Here is a 19,856-nt window from a genome sequence, read left to right on the forward strand (position 1 = left end):
AGTTTACTCCCTCAAGAGACAGATGCCGTCTCAATGCTATGAATAATAGCTTGGATCATGCTTACAATGCCCCAGGTCTGTTTCTGTTCAAGTATGGCTATAGATGAATGAACACGACGTTGCTGCTCCACACCTCACCAACAGCCCACCCAGTTGCTTACCAGTGCTAATCTCTTTGGAGATTTGACCTCTTGCCCCCTATCTTGCAAGACAGCTATATCGTGCATATTTAATGATAAAAGCCTAAAGAAGGCCTTAAAAAACTGAAAGGTTCTCAGAAAAATTTATTTTCATAAATTAAAAACACACACAAAAGAAACAGTAAAATTTTAGATTCACACAATATCGAACAGAAACAAAATGCCAAGAGCATGATGGAGGCTAATGGCACAAGTGTACAAATTCTCATTGAGCTATTTGTTAACTTGATAGCATCATATAGACCTTTAACCCACAGTTACCATCCATATACTAGAAGAGCACCTGGAACATAACATACTAAAGGCCCACCTCAAATCAAATACAATAAATGAGAACTGCTTGCAAAAAGTCATATCCAGCAAGCACCAGAACTCAAATTTATGCAGCTACAAGGCCAACCAGGCAAATGCTGTAACATACATTAAGTAGCCTTAGCTGCTCCAGTTGTAGCATGATGAAAATGAGAATTTTTAATTTTTTTTTTTTGCGGGGGAAGTGATCTCCCATAATCAGCACATTTAGCAAAGAGCTGCCCAGCTCTGCATAACCTAGTACTAAGAGACAGCACACGGCAAAAGCTTTGCAATTCTTCTCAAGCGGCTCTAGTCATCCTTCTGTGAGCAATATGTACAATGTCTTTCCATGACGACACAAAAAAGTCCTCCCTGGAGTGGGTTCATTTTATGAAAAGGCAAGCGTACATATCCTTCAGCTAGGGATGTATGCAAGACCCCAAAAGATGCATCCTCTAGATCTTCTTTCAATTACCTGGGACAGAAGCAGCTCAGAGTGGCAAACACCTAGCTTTTGCACGGTCATCGCTCCCCGTGTACCGCCAGCAGCCACAAGGAACAAGGCTGTTCCATGAGTGCTGTAAACAGGAACAGAGGTGGGAAAGGAAAAAAGAAAAAGTGCACAAGCTTGACTGACATCTGTATGCTGGAAGGGGGAAGAGAGGCTTTGTCTCAGTCACACAAATACTAAAGCAAAACAGAATAATAATAATAATGCTGTATATATTTGGGTTTCCACAAACTAAGGTCTGGGACAAGCTAGGCCGCCGCAGCATCATTTTGTAACTCCTCCAATTACTGTAAACAAAAGAGAACTGAGTGTTTTCTTTGCTCTGCTCTCTCTGCTGTATCTGTTAAAAAGAAAGCTAAGAAATGTTATTTCAAAGCCATCAGGAAAAAGACAGAGCAGGGAAGCAGACCAAAAATAACCCCAACCAACCAAAAAAACCAACCCCACAACCCAGAAGAAAAACTCAACACATCCCATGTTTTGAAGCACATCACAGGTCTGAACTTTGCCTGGACCCAAGTTTCCTCCCTCCCCACCCATATCCTTGTTTCCTTAAAAGCCCCAGTAAGGTAACAGCTCAATTGTGTCACAGCACTAGAAGCCTCCCATATTAACAGAAGGTGAATGAATGCTGTGTAACAGTCCAATTCTGTAGCATAAAACCATAAAAATATATATATCTCACTCTTGCTACAGCTTCCAACCAGTCCATAATTGGGCTATTAAACCAGTATAGGTAAAGCTTCAAACATTTTTTATAAGTCAGTCAACCTTTATTTTTTAGGGATTTCTTTTTATAAAAATAAAAGAGGATCCATTAAAGTGTTCTACAGCAGCCCAAATAGGTTAACCAGACCTTGCTGCTGAAATAGTATGCCAATAACTTCAAACTTTGCCTGCCTTGTTATTTTACCCTCAAAACCCCAACACCGCTACTTCAACTTCCCAACTAAAGATAATTACCCTCCTAAACAAGAATGTAAACTTGTAGGAATCCCAGCACATAAACCAGGAGCAACGCATGCCCCGATTACATTTCTTTCAAGATTCAGGCACACACAGTGTCATAATCCTCTTCCATTTCTCTACTTTCAAAGCTCTGGAATTCAACAGACTGCTTGTTAATTTCTAATTTTCTGTTCGGTCAGTAAGAGAAGTGGTAGAGCAACAGAAGATAATGATGGTATTTTCAGTCCTGCGTTTATTTGGACTATTAAAAATACCCACCCACTAGATATTTGCTCATTTTGAAGGTAAATAGAAACTCTTATATGGGCAGGTAAATAAGAAAGTGCAAGTTTCAAGTGACAAGTGAAGGAAAGAACAGACTAATTAAATTTGAGCATCCCAGCAATGACAGCTTTGCCTGAATAACTTCTATAGGCACTAAAGGACAGAAATTACCTGAACTGCAGCTAGCATTCATTTTGAATTATGCTTCAAGTAAGTTTAACAGAAGTTATCCCAGAAGGGAGCTCTCTTCCCTCAAATGTTATAGTGAGAAATTGCCCAGTGCTGCATCAGATAATTACAAATGGACTTACATAAAGAAAAAAAAAAAAAAATTCCACATGCTAGGAGGCTCTTTGTACACTAGCTACTATGTACAACAGTGCTGTACAGAGAGTAGTTAATTATAAGCTACATTAATTGTAAATCTAAAACAGTAAAAAACACTCAAGTTGAAAAAAAATTATTTTCTTGTTGGCAATAAAATCAAGTTGATATTTTTAATGGAATTAAAATCACTTAAAATGAGTCTCAAAGATTTTGCTGGTGTCCCCTGCATGCAGCAGCTCGGCTCAGTTAAATAAAAATCTCTACTTACTTATCCTGCAGCTTAACATCATCATGGGCTAATTAATTACCTTTTCTTCTCAAGAAGAGGTTGGATCAGCCAAGTAGGTAAAACCCCTGCTATTTGGGAAAAATTAGTTTTGGGCACGCACATTTTTTTCTTAAAATGTTACTTTTTTGAGCTCAGTCATGTTAAAAGGTGTCCTCATGCAGCAAATAAAGAAACATATACAAAGTGCAAGTTATTTAAAGTCTAGTTATGTGGGGCTTCTGCTGCCTGAAGCCAGGAAGGGCACAAAAACTCAGAAGGAACCTTCTAAGTAAACAGAAGGAGGAAACAATTGAAAGCAAACCCAGACAGCTACTTTTAATTATTAAAAAGTTAGTGGTATATAAAGAATGTGTCTGCTAGAATTTATCTTTATCAAACACCTTATCTCTTCTGTCAGGTTGTTCAAAACAGCCATTACAGTCACAACAGCAGACTCAAATGTGCAAATGGTCTGGAGTACAGAGTTCTAGCATCACTGAAGGTGCACTACTTCCTCCTTTACACACCTACTTACCCTCAAAAGGTTTTTAAACATAATTAAACATTAGCAGTAATTTCCAGAGCTTGGGGAAGGAATGGTAAATGGTACGTGGCTGTGTTACACTCAAACAGGAACCTAAAAGAATCCCTCCCATAGGACTGGGAAAAAAAAATAAATTAGCACCTTAAAGAGGGCCACAGCCAAAAACTGAACATCAGACTTTAGAACAGAGTGGTAGAGTAATGTATGAGGAAGTCGGTAGATTTCTCCCAACAGGACCGAAACACTAAAGGAGCTGACTGGACCATTTTCAGCTAAATGGCTCCCTCAGATGCTAGGGGCCTGCTCCTGCTCAGCCTCCTTTGCAAAAAAGGCTTCAAGGTCCATTAGCTTCTGACTCAGAAGAGCATCTGTCTCTGCACTCTGTAGTGCAGCTTTTTTTGCTCGGGTAAAACTACCCACTGCTTTGATTTTGCCTCGTGTCTTCCTTTTCCGGGGAAGAGTAAAGTCCTGAAACTCTAGAATCCGCTTTCTCTTCTGCTGGCTGACAGACATCAAGCGTCCATTTTTCTCCTTGGGCTCTTCAAAGATTGTTTCCAAGCTCCTGGTAAAAACAAAGAGTAGAACTCACAAATACTCAAGCAGCAGCTAACCACCTTACAAGGTCAGGGAGGCAGGTGGATAAGTCTAACTTTTACATTTTTACAGTCCTTCCACACCTCTTGTAACATACACTTATCTACAGCTTACGCCTCCTGCAACTGCACGTTACTGCTAGCTAAATAATTTGTTACCGGTGCATTTGGGTTGAATCTCTTTCTATCCATATTTCAGTGCAAAAGCACAATTACAGAATCTTAATTTTATAGAATAAACAGATTTGAACATTAAAAAAATGTAGTGGTCTTGATAATGATGCTATACTTGATGAGAGGCACTTATTCTTAATATTTTAAAGACTATTTAGTTGCCTTTGAATTTTGAAAAAGTACTATACTTGGATGGAGGCTGGAATAAATGAGTATAGGAAAAAAACCCCCACAAATTCACACTTGAACAGCTGCAAATTCTTAGTTCATATTCTATTTCACTGCTTTACATCCAAATAGTAAAGGATACTATTTTTGAATTAACTTCCTCTACCACTTTAAACTACAGCCATTTTAACATTTAGCTCCCTCTTAGCTTTCAGACCCTTTAATCCTCTCTCTCTCTCTCTCTCTGCTTTAGTAATTTAGATTTATCTTAGTTTTCTCATTGGAAGCAGAACCAACCTGGCTGGAGGAGGGGACTTATAGTTCTTGTTTGTGTAAATTTCTTCTAAACTAAATTCTTTCTTCTTAAGCCTGAAAAAGTAATGAACAAATCAATCAAGAAAGAAGAATTTCAAAACTACCTCTCTTCACAACAAGCAGATTTATGAGAAACAAGTATGGTTTGCATTCTGTGCCTAAACACTAATTATGCTTTATCTACTTGGCGACAGGGAGGAATGAAAAACGAGGTCGTTAAGTACCTAGTTTCATACACTGTTTTTGTAAGGTCTGGGTCAATCAAGACTTGCCATTTCTGCAGAGGTCAGTGTTCCTTCTAGCATTCTACGACGTTTTGAAATAATGATGCTCAAAAGAAGAACGGGAAATCCCTTCACAGGTCACTTTTTTGTGGGAGCTAAGAAAAGACTTACAGTTTAGCAGATTAATATTTCATCTCTTGAGGCTGGTTTTAAAAGTTCATTATTGACAATTAGCAAGCTGAGCTCTGAAGAAATGTATTCCTTTGTCAAAGCTGGCACTTCTGTTTGAGAAGTCGACAAAATACTAGATGACTGACTGGAAAAGCTTTATCAATATCTGACACTGTGATTTACCACATTTACACTGAACTAATGTTTCCCTAACACCATATGCCACAAACAAAGAAGGGCCTGTGGAGAACTGCAACATAATTTGCATCAACAGAACTTCTAATAGATCGCTTCATCTCACTGGGCACTGTTTTCAATGTATGCTTGTCAGTCTGAACTTCTTTCTCCTTTAGAAAATCATTCCACTGCAGCTTAGTTTTTCACATTTTGCCTAAAACCCAGTCAGCAGTTCATATCCCACAGTCCTTTATTTATCCTTTCTCACTTGAAAAAAGTTACATTCAAAGACCGATTTCCTTCTTCAGTCTTTTATACCGTTGATTCAGCTGTGTCAATCTTTTCTTACAAAGGCAGCAAACGTCAGACACACTCAACTGGGAGTGTACAAAATAGCAGTGATAAGAGAAGCACTTACTGAAACGTTACATTATTACGCAGGAAATGTAAGCAACAGAGTCCATTTAAAAGATACCGCTCACCTTTTTGCTTTGGGTAGTCCCATCGGAGTAAGGTTAGGGTCCGGCTTAGGAACAGTTTTCCTGATTCTGATCTGTGAGACTTTCTTTGGCCTCTCTTCTGGCTCACTCTTAAGAACGAAAAAAGAAAAAAAAAAAAGTTGTTAAAATCAAGGAAATAATGACCATGCTAGTCAACAGAGTTCCATTTTATGCTGAGTGTACATTATCTATAGCATAAATATTCCTCTTTGTGTTGCCACCTTCTTTCTGCTCGATTCAAAGATAAAAGCAGCGCAGATTAGCACTAGCAGTCCTTTTTCTCTCCTTGGCTTTAACAGTTACTAGATAACATGCAGCAGCAGCAGCTTCAGGTTCTGGGGAACCAAGAATCTGAGATATCTAAAATCTAAAATGAACTCACTTTTTTCAGTTCTGTGTCATCCTGGGATCTAAGACAGGCTAGAACAGAAGCATCAGCTTCATCAAGGGCATGGACCTGAAGCTCAGATGCTGAAAGCCTGTGCGGAGATGCAGATGATTCTGGAAGTGAGCAAGACTTTGGTAACGGAAGAGGGAATGAAGTTTCCAGACTGTAACAAAGGAAGAAGAGAACACATGTAGATTAATACCCAATTTATGCTGCAACAGCATTCCACGCTCTCGGGTGAGGTTCCTAAATTGCAGTAAGGGCACAAAAAGCAGTGCAGTTCACAGAAATCGCCCATGTAAGTGAACACTTTCTCTGGTACATACATACAGCCAAAAACTGCTGCAGCCTGCATAGATACTGGAACAAACTAAACCGCCAGCAGATTTGAACATGCAATTTTAAACCCACTCTTTTCATATAGTTAAACAGTTTACAGCTCTAGTTAGTAACTACTGATAAAGTGATTAATCCTCCTTTTCTGCCAGCGGATTTCTTTGACACAACTATGAATTATGCTTTTTGTTTACAGATAGATTTAAAAGATAGCTTTTATATCTGCCATCCCAACACTGAAAAAGAATAGAAGGAAGTTTCAGCACCTAACATCAGTTAGGTTGCTCGGACAGAAAGAACATATATCCAAGTAAGCAAACAAACTTCTATAGTTTCATATATTCATTTCATAAGAAGTGTCACAACATGGTGGAGAGTAACAATTGTTCTGTGCAACGATCTACATGGTGTTTGCATTAATGCCCCTCAACACTTCTCCATTACATGATCCAGTCAGTTCACTACCACTTAAATTGGAAGCTATTCTTGGAGTGAAGTGCCAAAAGCTGAAAGACAAAGTGACAAAATGACATAAGCAATGTCTTTCTGAGAAAGCTTATGATCCTGCTACTCAGAATAAGTATCAAAGTCCAAGAGACTCACCATATCTCATGACCTGCAGTCTGTAGTGCTTCCATACTCTGTACAGGTAAGTGTGGTAACAGGGCATAGCTGGTTCAAAAGAATAATAATAATAATAAAAAAAAAGATAAACAGAAATTAGGTCTACACTATACAATAGATGAGGGAGAGTTATTAGTATAAATTGGACTGTAAGACAAAAAAATGCTAATATCAGGAATGAGAATGAAAGACTAAAATGATGCAAGAGCAAGCCACATCTGCCATTTAGTCCACTAAATTTCACTGACAGCTTGTTAGGGAAATAGTCCTGCTTTCACTTTAAAATGGTAGTGATGAGAAAAGGAAATAAAAGGACAAAGAGAGGGAGACAGTATTAGTCTGAAAGTTTTAATTATTTCTATGAAAGTCTATGTTCCTCATTGAAAAACTCCAGTTTTTAAAATTAAAAGTAACCAAAAACCTTGAAGGATTTGGCTACTAAATAAAAAACCGTATAGTGGCAACAGTAACAAGTGAAAGGAAGCATTTCCATCAGATTGACTTCCTGTGGTCTCTAACTCCCACAATCTTACTTCACTATTCTTAATGGATTGGAATAACCAAAGGCCTTTCCATAAGGGTTGGTAATTACCATAATTATATGGCATAAAAGTCAGCACAGCAGTTCTAAGTCCTTTAATATTAAAGCTTTATTTTTGTGCTCACGCTATTAACAGCGCGAAAAAAAAAAAAAAAAATCAGTTGGGACAGCTTTTATTATATTGAACAGCGAATCTTGTACTTGCTGTTCTCTCAAACTAACAGCTAAATGTACTTCACTGTTCAAAGCAAGAAGTTACAGCCAGACTGGAATGCTACAAAATAAATGAAAACCAACCATGCTGGCAGCTTAAGCAAGTCCAAATATAAGGAGGTCAGAAAGACCTGTTTCTTGTGTTTGTCATTTAATATCAGAACTGTAACATTTTGTTTCTTTCAATGTTCCACTCACTATCCCAACCCTACTGGAACCCCTATCCATAGTGCATCAGAGCCCTCCATGCTAGAGGCAGCACTTACTGGTTTATGTAATAACGATAATAATAATACATTTATAGGGACAGAGAAAAAAGCACTAGAAATTTTGAATCCAAATAAGCATTAATTAGAAAAAAGATTTCACTTAAAGAATGCTGTATTACTGGCAGTGGAAGCGACAGAAGAACATTTTTAGGCACAAGAACTACTGTAGTTCTTTGTTTTCCTGGTTATTAAAAATACTAACTATAAATGCAAAAATTTAAAGAGGACAAATCTCTTCCAGAAAAAAATGACCTGCAGAGAACTTGGAGCCACTTTTTAATTTTTCTGATTTTTAACTATCTTAATCAAAACAGGCAAAGATTTTTGTCATACTAGGAGCTGAAAATGCTTTTATGCTGCACCAAACATACTTCCCATATTCTTGTGTTTATATAGCAAACATTTATTTCATAGGAGATTTTGGTTACACACGAATTTAAGAGAGATTTACTGAATTATCCTTTTGTCACTGTTCCTGTTAATACCTTTTAAAAAAGGATTATTAGTTGATAAGAACAAGCTGTCAATCTTCAGCAAAATGGAATCTAAAATGGTGTTAAATATTTAAAATGTTAGGTTTTGTTCTTTTTGTGGTTTTATAGCCAAACCTTTAATATTAATTTTTGCTTAACTGTTTTAGGTATAGAATTAATTTGCTGCAGTTCTTGAAACTTCCGCAAACATTCTTTTCAACTCACTGCATGTGACAATAACTCCTCTTTAAAGAAAATCTGAGTGGGGCAGAACAATTAAGGCTACCTTATACACATACTTGTATGGTATTTTAGAGAAAAAACAAACGAGTTTTAGACTATTGTAACTTGGGGTAATTTTTCACTTGAAGTGATAAGGTTTGATTTGACTTCTCTCCCTTTGGGATAAAGATCATTCATAGCAAATGAGTGAGTTTGCAAATTACCCTTTACATGAAGGAATTAAATCCCTCTTACACTTTAGCTAACTGGATATGCTGTAATAGCTACCAGGAATCTGTAGACTGAAGTATGGGAGAAAACACGGAAGCGTAAGTCAGCTCTGATCTCCCAGTTCAAAGGACAACATGCCTCAACAATACAAACTAATAAATTCACCTCATACACAGGAGTAAGTTTTAAAAAGTAAGGTGTTTGTTTTGTTTTTAAAGAAAGGCAACAATGTCTTATTTTTAAATTTAGTGTCCAAACTGTAGTTTACTGGTATGATTACTTCCAGAGTACTAATTTGTACACTAGAAAATTCAGCCTGATACACTGACTCATATGGAATGAAAATAATGCAGGTCCAACAGAATGTGCTGAGAAGTTGTCTCTATGCCATTATTCAGATTCATTCTTTTAGTGCAGACAACTCCCAGAATGGAGTAGTAGTTTCATAAGCTCACTCACACATTTGGTAGCCATTAGAATTTATACTTACAAGTGATAAACTTTCAGGTATGTTATCCATTTATACAAAGCCAAATGCAGCATTAGTTATCTGGCAAGATTTTTGGTTATATATATGTCAAGCTATGACATAAGGTAAGCCAAATTCAACAGTTCTCCAGAGACTGCCATATTAAACAAAAGAATTAATCAAATGGACTTTCTACAGCGCTCACGAGTCCATATTCTGTCCAAGAATCTCAAGACTATAAAATTAGGGACTGAACTGCCCCGTATCACTGAGCCATAAAGGGAAAAATCTTTGCTCAAGAGCATGCAAAAATCCTGTAACAGAGCTAGGAACCTCTTCTCTCATTCTGTTTCCTAGTAAAAAGATCTCAAATGCCGATAGCAGTTAAATTAAATATGCAGAGTAGATTTCAGTTCTCTTCCCACTCGTAAGGAGAAAGACACAACACACAAATTCATTACTAACCCGATCTGGAACTACACTTGCTTATGCCAACAATACATCAGGCACGTATTATCAAAAGGCACAGCACAAATAAAGAGGTTTCAATTAGCATAGAACAGTCATGGAATACAATTAAAAATTTAACTGAATGCCACCCCCCACCCCTTAGGATTCTTCCTAATCTGACATTGAGCATTTTACAGTGGTTCCAAGTGGCACTTGTAGCTCAGACCTCTGAAAAAAACTTTCCTACCTCAGAAATCCAGTTGTTCTGCAGTCACTCTGAATAGACCTAATGAAGTAGCTCACCTTTCTGCATTATATACTCTGATGCATGGTGTGTATATTTTGCAAGGGAGAAGAAAATAGAGTTAGCCATTCTGCCAAAAAAGGATAGTATTAAAGAAGTGAAGGCAAATATATTTAAATTCAGCTAACAGACTGTTCCATAGGGAAGAATCTTCCACGTTGAGCCATTTTTGGAGCAGAATGTGTACGTTTGGAATAGGGAAAACTGACCGTCCAATGCACGCTGCCATTACCCTTTCCCTCCCAAAAAGGAGCAAGTACATACCCTATACATATTTAATCTCAGAAATAAGTTGATGGGTTTTACCTGTTCTCGATGCCCACACTTGGCTGCCACTTGCAGTGATTGGAATGGAGAGGAGTGATTTCGGAGGGACGGGCAGAAGGACCATGCTGACTCCATATGGATAATACCCTGCCCAATGAGTATGGCAATGAGGAGACGAGGTCATCTGATACCGAAGTTGGATACCTTGCCCTTTTCAAACCCTGTGTGAATTGTGATATAAATACTCTCTGGATGGTAGGAATATGACTAGTTAAGTTTCTTCTTCTTGTCCAAATCCTGTAACATCCAGGGGAAGAAAGTGCTAACACCGTGTGAAGACCAAGCATGGAGCAACCTCCTCTTCTTTCAGCTATGGCATTTCTTCCACGGTCAGGATGAAGGGCAACAGCCCTTGGGGTTGTTCCAGAGAGAGAGGAATGCAGCTCATCATTTAGACTGGAATCTTCCTTGAAAGCTGCTGTATCTGAACAGCTCTGAGACAGGAGAAAAGAGAAAGTCCACTCTGAAGGCGGTGCTGCCTTTTCTCCCAAAACAGGTCTGTGATGTACAGAGTGCTGGGATGTAATCCCTGTGAGGTCTGTCACAGGCCTGGAGTCCAATTTTATGTGAAAAGAAATTGGGAAAACTGGGGTATCCAAGAAAGAGGTTGGAGGCTTGTGGCTCAAGTCTGAAAAAAGTATTTTGGTAGATTCTACAGGATAAAGTGCCAAAGGCTGAAAGCTGAACATCTTGGTGCACCAACTGTCAGCCCAGCGTGACTGTAAGCTCCTGTTAATGCAAGAAAAGGCTTCCAATAGATTTTTAGATCTACGTTGGCTGTACCTCTCACCCACTGGAAGAATTTCAGAAGAATATGGCAGAGGTTCCAAGTTATGGATGCTTTTGGCAGGTGCCAGGAGTTTGCTAGCCATTGCAGCCAGCTTGCTCAACAATGCTGGTTCTTTGGTACATTTTCTAAACTTCAAGCTGTTCAACAAACTGCACCTCTTGGCCCTCTGCCTTGGCATATGCACACAACTCATGGCTGTTTCTGTTTCCATTGTCAGTGGTTTACACGGAAAGTACAAAGATTCGAGAAGTGTGTTTTCCTGCTTAGCGATTATTTCTGGGGGAATCTCAAAAAAAGGTAAACTTTTATTTCTTTTGCTTTTTCTTACGGTTTTTAGCTGATATGATGTGGGAACCTTTTTGCATGTCCTTCCAGGCTGTCTTTTTAATGGAAGAGGTCCTTTTAGTTTATTTGTAGTTCCAAAGGCACCAGGAATTCCATCACACCCCAAATTAAGGTTCAGGTTTTCCACTTCTGAATCCTGAGTCTTCAAAAACTGTGAACTAATAATATCTGTGTTAATCTTTGGCCTTTTGACTTCTTGTAAAGTGCTATGTAGTTTATTTTCACTGGTTCTGACAGCAAAAATCTCCTCTGAAGGACCTTCAAACTTCCTATTTCTTGATGTCACCAACTCATTTGAAGAGCCGCGTAATAGTTCAGAACTGTGCAACATACTTGGATGCAGTGTGATTTTTGTTTTCTCTTGATATGCTGACTTCTGTTCTTGTTGTGCCTTGTCCGACAGATGTACTTCCACCTTTTTATACTTCTTTCGTTTAAGTACCTGACATTTCTCTATTTGATTAAGTCTCTTGGAACCTAAAGCCTCCTTTTCCTTGCAAACTGAACGTGTTGGTACAGCGTCCTGGCCTTCTGTGATCTCCTTTACATTATCTTTGCTCTGTGTATTTGATTTGTAAGGCACACATACTTCACTGCAAACCTCACAGTTTGGGGATGATTCTTTGCAACTGTTTGATGGCATACTCATACGTAGATAAAACGTGGGTGTTGTATTATACTGCAATTCTGGTGAAGTTTCTGCATCAGATGCATCTTCAGCTTGACAACCACGCACAGCTTCTGAAAGTACACTGGTACCTGCTAAGTTTGTGAGCTTTGTATCATTTTTTCTTTCTTTTGAATGATTATTTGGGTTAGATCTTGGGATTTCTTCCAAAACGTTTCCATAATTCTCAGTACTGAGGGGGGCTATTTTGCTACCAGACTCTTCTAACAAGCCCCATGGACAATCTTCTCCATCAAGAAAAGAATCTATGGGCAACTTTTTTCTAGGGGCTACTCTTCCCATCTTCTCTTCTACACATGTATCCTTGAACTTCTCTCCACAGTGAGTACTTTTTGGTGAGGTCACATCCACATCTTTTACAGTTACCACGCTATGCTCCTCATCTCTCAGACTTTCTTTGCCGTGTGCACAAACTCTTGAGCTTTTTGCACCGCTCAGAAAGCTAGCTGCCATTTCATTCTCTGAAGGTGGAATCTCAGTGTTGCTGGCTTTTCTCTTAGCAGACATTGCTACAGAAAAAGGTTTTGTCACTGAAGAATCTTTGCTAAAAACTCTGACTGAAGATGAATCATGATTATCTATTTGTGTATTCTCAGGCGTCGTACACAGCTTTTCTTTCTTTCCCAAGTTCAGAGCTGACTGTGTTTCTGAATCCACCTGAGTCTCATTAGAAGATTCTTGGATGTCAAACTTTCTGAAATGGGATGGACCAATACCCTTCTGAGCACCAGTTTCTTTACTAGGCTCAAATGTTAACCGTGGGTGAGAGTTTTTTACGATAGATTTTATTCCCAGACTTTTTTTGTTTCCCGTCTCTGAAAGCGCATTCATATTTTGTGCCTTACATGACAGACTCTCATGAGTTGACGAGAAGGGCAAAAATCTGGCACTAACAGTGTTTTCCTGGTTCTCCACCAACCACTTCATCTTTGGCAAAGATTGCTGCATTTTGTTTCCTGCAAACACTAGCTCTGCTTTCTCTTTCGCACATTCGATAAAGCAAGCATGCTGTGAGCAATGGGATTTGCTATCAGGAAAGTTTTCTTCCAGAGTTCCTTTATCGCCTCTTTCACATCTGTTCTTCTGTTCTTTTAGTTTGATTGTCTTCTCTTCAATTAGATCACTGACAAAGCCCATGTATCCTGTACAGTCTTCATTTCCCACACCATTTAAAGAGTCTAAATCCACTACATTCTCTTTTAGAGTTCCTTGAAAACTGTCTTCTCTTGCATATTTATGAACTAACAGAGGCAGGTTGTCACCTGTTCTCAACAGGATCTCTTCACTTTGACTAGAGCCAATTGATGTTTTGGTTTCTTCCACAGAAGTAGCTGTAGTTTGTAAACCAGCCTTTGGTTGTTTGTTTAAACTTTCTAAATGTTGCTTGCTGCCTGGAACTGGGCCATCAAACTCGCTCTGACATGCAAGACACTGGTTTTCCATTGGATGGAGGATCTTTTCTGTTTGGCTAGCAAGTTGTGTCTGAATAGTCATATTGCCGAGTAACAGGCATATATCACGGATTGAAGCGCTACACTCAGAGGGATTAGCTGTGCATGATGACGCTTTCTTCTCATATGTGCCTAGTTCTCTCTTCTTTGGGCCTAATGGAGAGCTGCAAGATCCAAACTTATGAAGACAAGGCTTTTTGTTCAAGTATCTGACTAATAGCTGTTCACTACTCTTATTTCTCCGATTGCCTTCAGGAGCCTTTGGAGCACCCACAGATCTTATTTTATCAAATTCATCTGTCTGGAGAGCACATGTGCCGATTTCTTCTTTTGCCTCAACTCTGTCACAAACAATTTCACTGCCATCTGTTACTTTACAATGATCAAATTGTTTCACAACCTGCGTATTATTTGAAATCTCATCTCTTACCAAGCTAGCAATAGACTTGTCTGCAGCGTAAGCTGAGCAAAACATGTTTTTTTCTGTGGCAATGTCGTTTACCCTATGCAGATCTACACCTCTATTGCCCCACCCATCTTCACAAGGAAGAGATCCGCATGCCAAAGGGAAGTGTGCTTCTGGAAAGATAATCGCCTTTTTACTATTATATCCAGCTGAAGCTTCTCCTTTCAAATTATCAGTTTCTTCCATCTTCTTATCAACCTGGACATTAAAAGAGTGACTGTTCAGGAGAACATCATCCACACGTGTACTCCCTGATAATATATAGAAAGTACTGGCAGCTGTACACTGGTCTCTTATACTCCAATTATTACAATTCCATGTGCCACCGTGTTCATTTTCTAAACCAGTGACCACACTCGCTGTATTTTCTGCTGAAGACTTCATGTTCTTTTGGGAAATTTTGCTTGTCATGTTAGGGTTATGAAAAGTCCTGGAACTTACTGAAGATTTGAATTTATCTTCACAAAGCACAATTTCAGCAGCTTGTTCCCCTGTTGTTCCAGAAGCACCAACTGATTCTTTTCCAGACAGACTATCCTGAGCCTTGTCCCTGCTTGAAACTTCATTAGCAGTACAAGGAGGACACTCATTATGATGAGGTTCTCTTGATTTTTGTGCAGCAGGAGGTAGAGTTACATTTAGTGTATAAATCAAATCAGTTTCTTTGCCAGTGGGCAAACTGCCATTACTCTTAGCTTCTGTAGCTTCACCTAAACAGCCAGACACCTCTTCTGATGATGTATTACTCTCAGATTCCTTTTTGAGCAGTTGTGCCCCAGGTGAATCTTTTTCTAGCTTGGTACTAAGATCCAGGCAGCTGTGGCTACTGGGAGCAGAAATTTTACTGGAGGTATTATAAAAGCATATGACTGTCTGTCCAATTTCATGGGAAGCAAAGTTGCTCGTTTCCATCAATAGACTATTTTCTTTTATATCATCCTTGCATAGATCACTGACAGAGAATTGCCACTGGTCCTTTTTCGACTTATCACCTTCTGCTGGGACCATTTTAATTTTTTCTTTTGAGAACTCCTCAGGAGATGAAGCAACAGAACTAAAAACTGAAGAATGACAGTGCTCAGAATTAGCACTCTCTTGAGCTTCAGGCCAGCTATGAACTTCAACATTATCTCCCACAGCAATTTTTCTCCAGACTTCAGCAGCCTTTTCAAATTCAGAGCTGTGCACTTTACCTATACTAGCACTTACTTCCCTAGGATCAATTTCAGCACTAGATAATCCTTCGCTCCTCGTCACTGAGATCTGCTCTACTGGTACGGATGTGGAGGTTCGATTTTCTACAAACCCAGTTCCATGATCATAATGAGTCTGCCTGTCGATGTTTTTGGGGGTTTCATTGATAATTCCATGGACTGCAGCACTATTGTTTTCTAGTGGCATATTACTAAAGTCTAGATAACAAATGCTTTTCAGAACTGAACATAAAACTTCAGAACTTTTTGTGGAGAGTCTTCTACAGCATTCTGCTGATGACAACCTATGAGGTTCATTATGTTTAGGTACAAGATCAGTACAGAAGTCATGAGCATTGTTTTCTTCATCCTGCTGGCAATTAGCGAGTGATGTACTGAATTCATTAACAGGATTTCGTCTGGGTAACTTCTCTTCTCTAGTCTCCACCACAGATATAACGTTACCCCCTGTCCTCAATGGCATGGCAGTATGGGCTGTCAACGCATCACTTTCATTTGTTTCTTGTGGATGCTCTGTGGCTGATTCAACATCCGTGACTTTGAAAGGCGCTATGAAATCTAACACGCTGGTTTCTGAAACCCCAGCTCTGGCCATGACTGTGCCTATGTCTGGGCATTCATTGCTCGCAGGTGGAAGACATTTACTCACTCTGTCATTCCTGTATCCTGCTTTACTAAATATCCTAGTCCCATCAGCCTTCATACCTTGTACTTCTTCAGTGAGCTTTGGGAGAGTTTCAGCTGTCACCTGAACATTTGCTTGGTTTTCTTCTGCGTAACAAAAAATAAAGCAAATCAGAGCCATATACTAAATTTAGACGCATTCAGCTTACTAAGTTCCTTTGAGTATTGCACACAATACTGTGTCCAGTGTTGGTTACCAAAAGGTTTTTAGAAGTGAGAACTGATGCTAGCAATTCTACTACACGCCCTTGGAATGAAAAACTAAATACCCCACCACAAACCTAAGATAACGAGTGCAATCCTTTCCAGTAGAGACATTCCCCATGAGCAGCAAGCATCCAAAGACTTGTATTTTTCAGATTCCTCTAATATCAAGCTAGGTGCAATGCATGTCCTAGAACTCAATGCATATGAAGTCACGGCCAACATCAGAATGCTTATTTGTAACATTACCCTAGCTATGGAGGGTAATAGTTTCTACTGTGAAGTGAAATAAATGAGCTCTCCCACAACCACTCATCAATTTTAAAGCAACAAAAAGTAAACTGGGAGAGAAGCAGGGGGTAGGAACTAAAATATGCACCTGTGCTCTTCAGAGATCCCACTGCTTCAGTGCAACAGGTTCTCAAAGACTTCACCTCATGCTGGTTTAAGTGAGGGTCCTCCTGAAACAAGACAGAAACATCAGTGGAGATTGACTGATTTTCTGAAACGTTTGGCACGTTCCAGGGACTGTACCTGCTCAGCTAGGTTAGTTCTCAGAAGAAAGTGATCAAGAAACCTCAGAACACATCAGCCCTTGCACAGAGGCAGCCTTGCATCGCAAGTGGTTCACACGAGCACTCGTCACTCCTTTCTGATCCTGTCAGTCACTATCATCTCACCACTAAACAACAATGCATCCAGAAGAGATTGATATTTAGCAGCAATGAAGTCTTCCAACGCAAGCAGCTAAAACGTAAGTGCCTTAAAACACAAATTGTTGCAAATTTGAATCAGAACATTAATCCAGTAGCCAAGTCTATCTCACATCCCCAATCCATTGCTGTATCCCTCTGGTAAGAGGCATGCATTTTCTGATCTTCATTAGAACTTGCCTTCTACCACTGCTGCCCTTGGCTCAAAAACACAAACCCAGGAACAGACAACCCAGGTCTACTTGCAAAAAAGCCCCAAGCCAAACCAAAACAAGACCCCACAACCAAACTACCTGCATTTTGAAATATGTGAACATTCATCTTGGAAAACTGAATGACTATGGAAAATGTAATTAACTTAATTTTCACAAACTTTCAAACAGGTATCAAAATCCAGAGTTAAAACCACAAACTGGTTTAGTACTGTGTGACATCCAGTAATTAGCGTAAACCACCCACCTATGCGCCTTACCCAGATATTGCCTGGCTGGTACGTGCTCGGTCACAATACTTTTTTTCTCCCCTACGTTCTTTTGGTGTGTGCGAAAACTATTTACAAACTGAAGAAAACTGATTAAGAAAGTCACTAAAACCCACAATTTTTAAAGAGTTTTGTGACTCTTCAGTTTTCACTCTGGCACATTTTTCAGCAGCCTTGGCCTAGAAATAACATTTTTATTATCGGTGTTTGCTAGAGGGAGAAAAGACCATGAGAGTCCCTTGATCTGAAAGAGGAAACTAACAGTGATGTCCTCTCTAATTACAAACAATATTTCTAAAAATGAAGAATAATTTTATTTTTAGATTAAAAACTGAAATACTAAACTGGAGCCCCCTGTAGCATTAGAATACTATTACCAGACAGAAATAGCTGTCATTTAGTGGTTACTACCTTGACTGGGGATGATGGTACCAGCACGATATGCTGTACCCACAAAACATGGATGCTGGACAGGGATATTTTTCAATGGTTTTTCTTCTCCTTTTTAGTCACCAGGCAGTTTTGTTCTTTGTTCTGTACACACCTACCTCATGCCATGCCAACAGTATTTAAGAAAGTGAAAAAGCTTGAGATTTTTCAAATACTGTTGGTCTACTGAAGTCTTGTCTGATTTTTCACTGGACTCATGATAATCCAAATAAGGACACACACGCCAGAAGACACAAATAAGAAACGGGAAACCACAGGGACAGAGTCCCCTGCCTAGTCACTAACCCTCAATTCAAACTGCCACGCAGGGATGAATTTTTGCACTTGCTTACTTGTTTTGACCAGCTTTCCCCAGGCGTTAAAGCACGGCATTCAGCATGACACTCCTCAGCACCTGGTGCCTCTTCGTCTGTATCCTGGTATCCATCACTAGAACAGCCCAGTCTCCTAAAGTTTCTTTTTTTGCTTTTTTCATCCTCTTCAAGGTCTCCAGACTTTAGCAATGCTCCAGCAAGGGACTCTACTGGCCCGTGAGAAATCACCTTGAGCATGTTACCCAAATCCTCTGTCTTCTGGCAAAAGTTTTCTGCTCCAGAAGTCCTATGATGCTCAGCTGACAGACTGTCACTGTGTGCTAGCACAGGCGTCGATACCTCCGATTTTGCATCTAACCCAACATTAGGCTCCGAGACAGCCATGAGTCCAGTGGAGATGCTCTCTGGCAGTCCAGTGTACAATTCCTCTGCTCCAGCAGACACAGAAGAATCAAGGAGAGATTCCACCCCAGACGATAGCATCAGGGCAGTTGGAGATTGGCTGTCCTGAGCTTTTCACAGTAGCCTAAAAATAAAAGTAACATTAAATCAATGTATGTAGGACTAACCTCCAGATTAAAAGGAAAAGCTTAATTCTTCAAGATGCAAGCACATAAAGAAAGATACTTCCAAATAATTTCTTAAGAAAAGAGCTGAGAAAACATTTGAGTACCTAAGCGAATGCCTCACTAACAAAAGAGGAGAGTACGGACAAATCGATACTCCCAAGCCTCATTTCCACATTCAGACGTCTCCCTGCAGATACAACCTCATCTTCTGGAAAGCTTGAAGAGAGACTATAAACCAAATCGCTTGGGCTTGTGTTGGACATCCCACTCCTGAGCCAAAAGTAAAGCATCATTTGTTTCCCTGTGATTTTCTTAAGTTTCTAATCTTTGGAAAAAAAGACAAAACAATTTTTCTTCACACGCTTTCTGTCTCAAAGGAACACTTTCTAAGACACGTCATACCCCATGCCTCGCAGCTCTCACGTAGCGCCTGACACGCCGTACGAAGGACACGTTGTGCCAGCGCTGCTGCTCCCTCGGCCCCGGTACCGGGACCCGCAGCACCCCACGATTAAACGCAGGGGTCCCCGGCTGCCCGCTCCGCCGGCGACAGCGCACAGCGGCGCAGGGGGGTTCTGCCCGCCCTGACGCAAGCACCGTCGTCATGACGAAAACCCTGATGCGAAAACGCTGCTGTCTAATCGCTCCTGACGACACACGCACAGACAGGAACGGGCTAAGCCGGGTTCCACCAGAAGCACCAGTCACCCAGTTCACAAAAACCACCGGCGCACCAGCCGAGCGCCCCTCTCCCCGCTCCTCAGGCAAACGCAGCTTACAGAGCAGGAGGCTTCGCTTGCGCAGCCCGACGGCGACACACGGGGACAAGTGTCTTCGGGAAAGGATCGCCCTTCCGGCGACACCGGCTAATCCCAGCGCCGGTGCGGGCCGCCCCGCGCGGCGGGCAGGGCCGGGAGCGCCCCTTTGTTCGGGCGCCGCAG

The 19,856-nt window shown here is 40.2% G+C and overlaps 1 protein-coding gene across 2 annotated transcripts; it reads right to left on the bottom strand.

Annotated features, from left to right (window-relative positions):
* Nucleotides 1-264: 264 nt before the first annotated feature.
* On the bottom strand, nt 265-18,829 carry PRR14L (proline rich 14 like). 2 transcript variants are annotated; one of them, XM_086474222.1, is made up of 9 exons: nt 18,365-18,829; nt 16,768-16,849; nt 16,206-16,271; nt 10,526-15,347; nt 7,027-7,095; nt 6,082-6,250; nt 5,682-5,788; nt 4,610-4,681; nt 265-3,939 (listed from the first exon to the last, which is right to left on the bottom strand). In XM_086474222.1, exons 1-9 carry the CDS (start codon nt 18,827-18,829, stop codon nt 3,663-3,665), a joined length of 6,129 nt encoding a protein of 2,042 aa, XP_086330348.1. In that variant the 3' UTR covers nt 265-3,662. The 2 variants fall into 2 exon arrangements, with proteins under 2 accessions (XP_086330348.1, XP_086330347.1); XM_086474221.1 differs by having other exon boundaries at nt 10,526-16,271.
* Nucleotides 18,830-19,856: the final 1,027 nt, after the last annotated feature.

The sequence above is a fragment of the Leptosomus discolor genome, chromosome 16, assembly GCF_034619465.1.
Source record: "Leptosomus discolor isolate bLepDis1 chromosome 16, bLepDis1.hap2, whole genome shotgun sequence".
Lineage (NCBI taxonomy): Eukaryota > Metazoa > Chordata > Aves > Leptosomiformes > Leptosomidae > Leptosomus > Leptosomus discolor.

What these genes read in the sequence shown, in the direction of transcription:
- PRR14L (XM_086474221.1), bottom strand. Translation starts at nt 18,829, where the DNA reads ATGCTATCGTCTGGGGTGGAATCTCTCCTTGATTCTTCTGTGTCTGCT. An exon ending in AGTGTGGGCATCGAGAACAG is followed by an intron (nt 7,096 to 10,525) that starts GTAAAACCCATC and finishes CTTTTGAACCAG; the next exon opens with CTATGCCCTGTTACCACACT. An exon ending in AAGTCCCCTCCTCCAGCCAG is followed by an intron (nt 3,940 to 4,609) that starts GTTGGTTCTGCT and finishes TGTTTTTACCAG; the next exon opens with GAGCTTGGAAACAATCTTTG.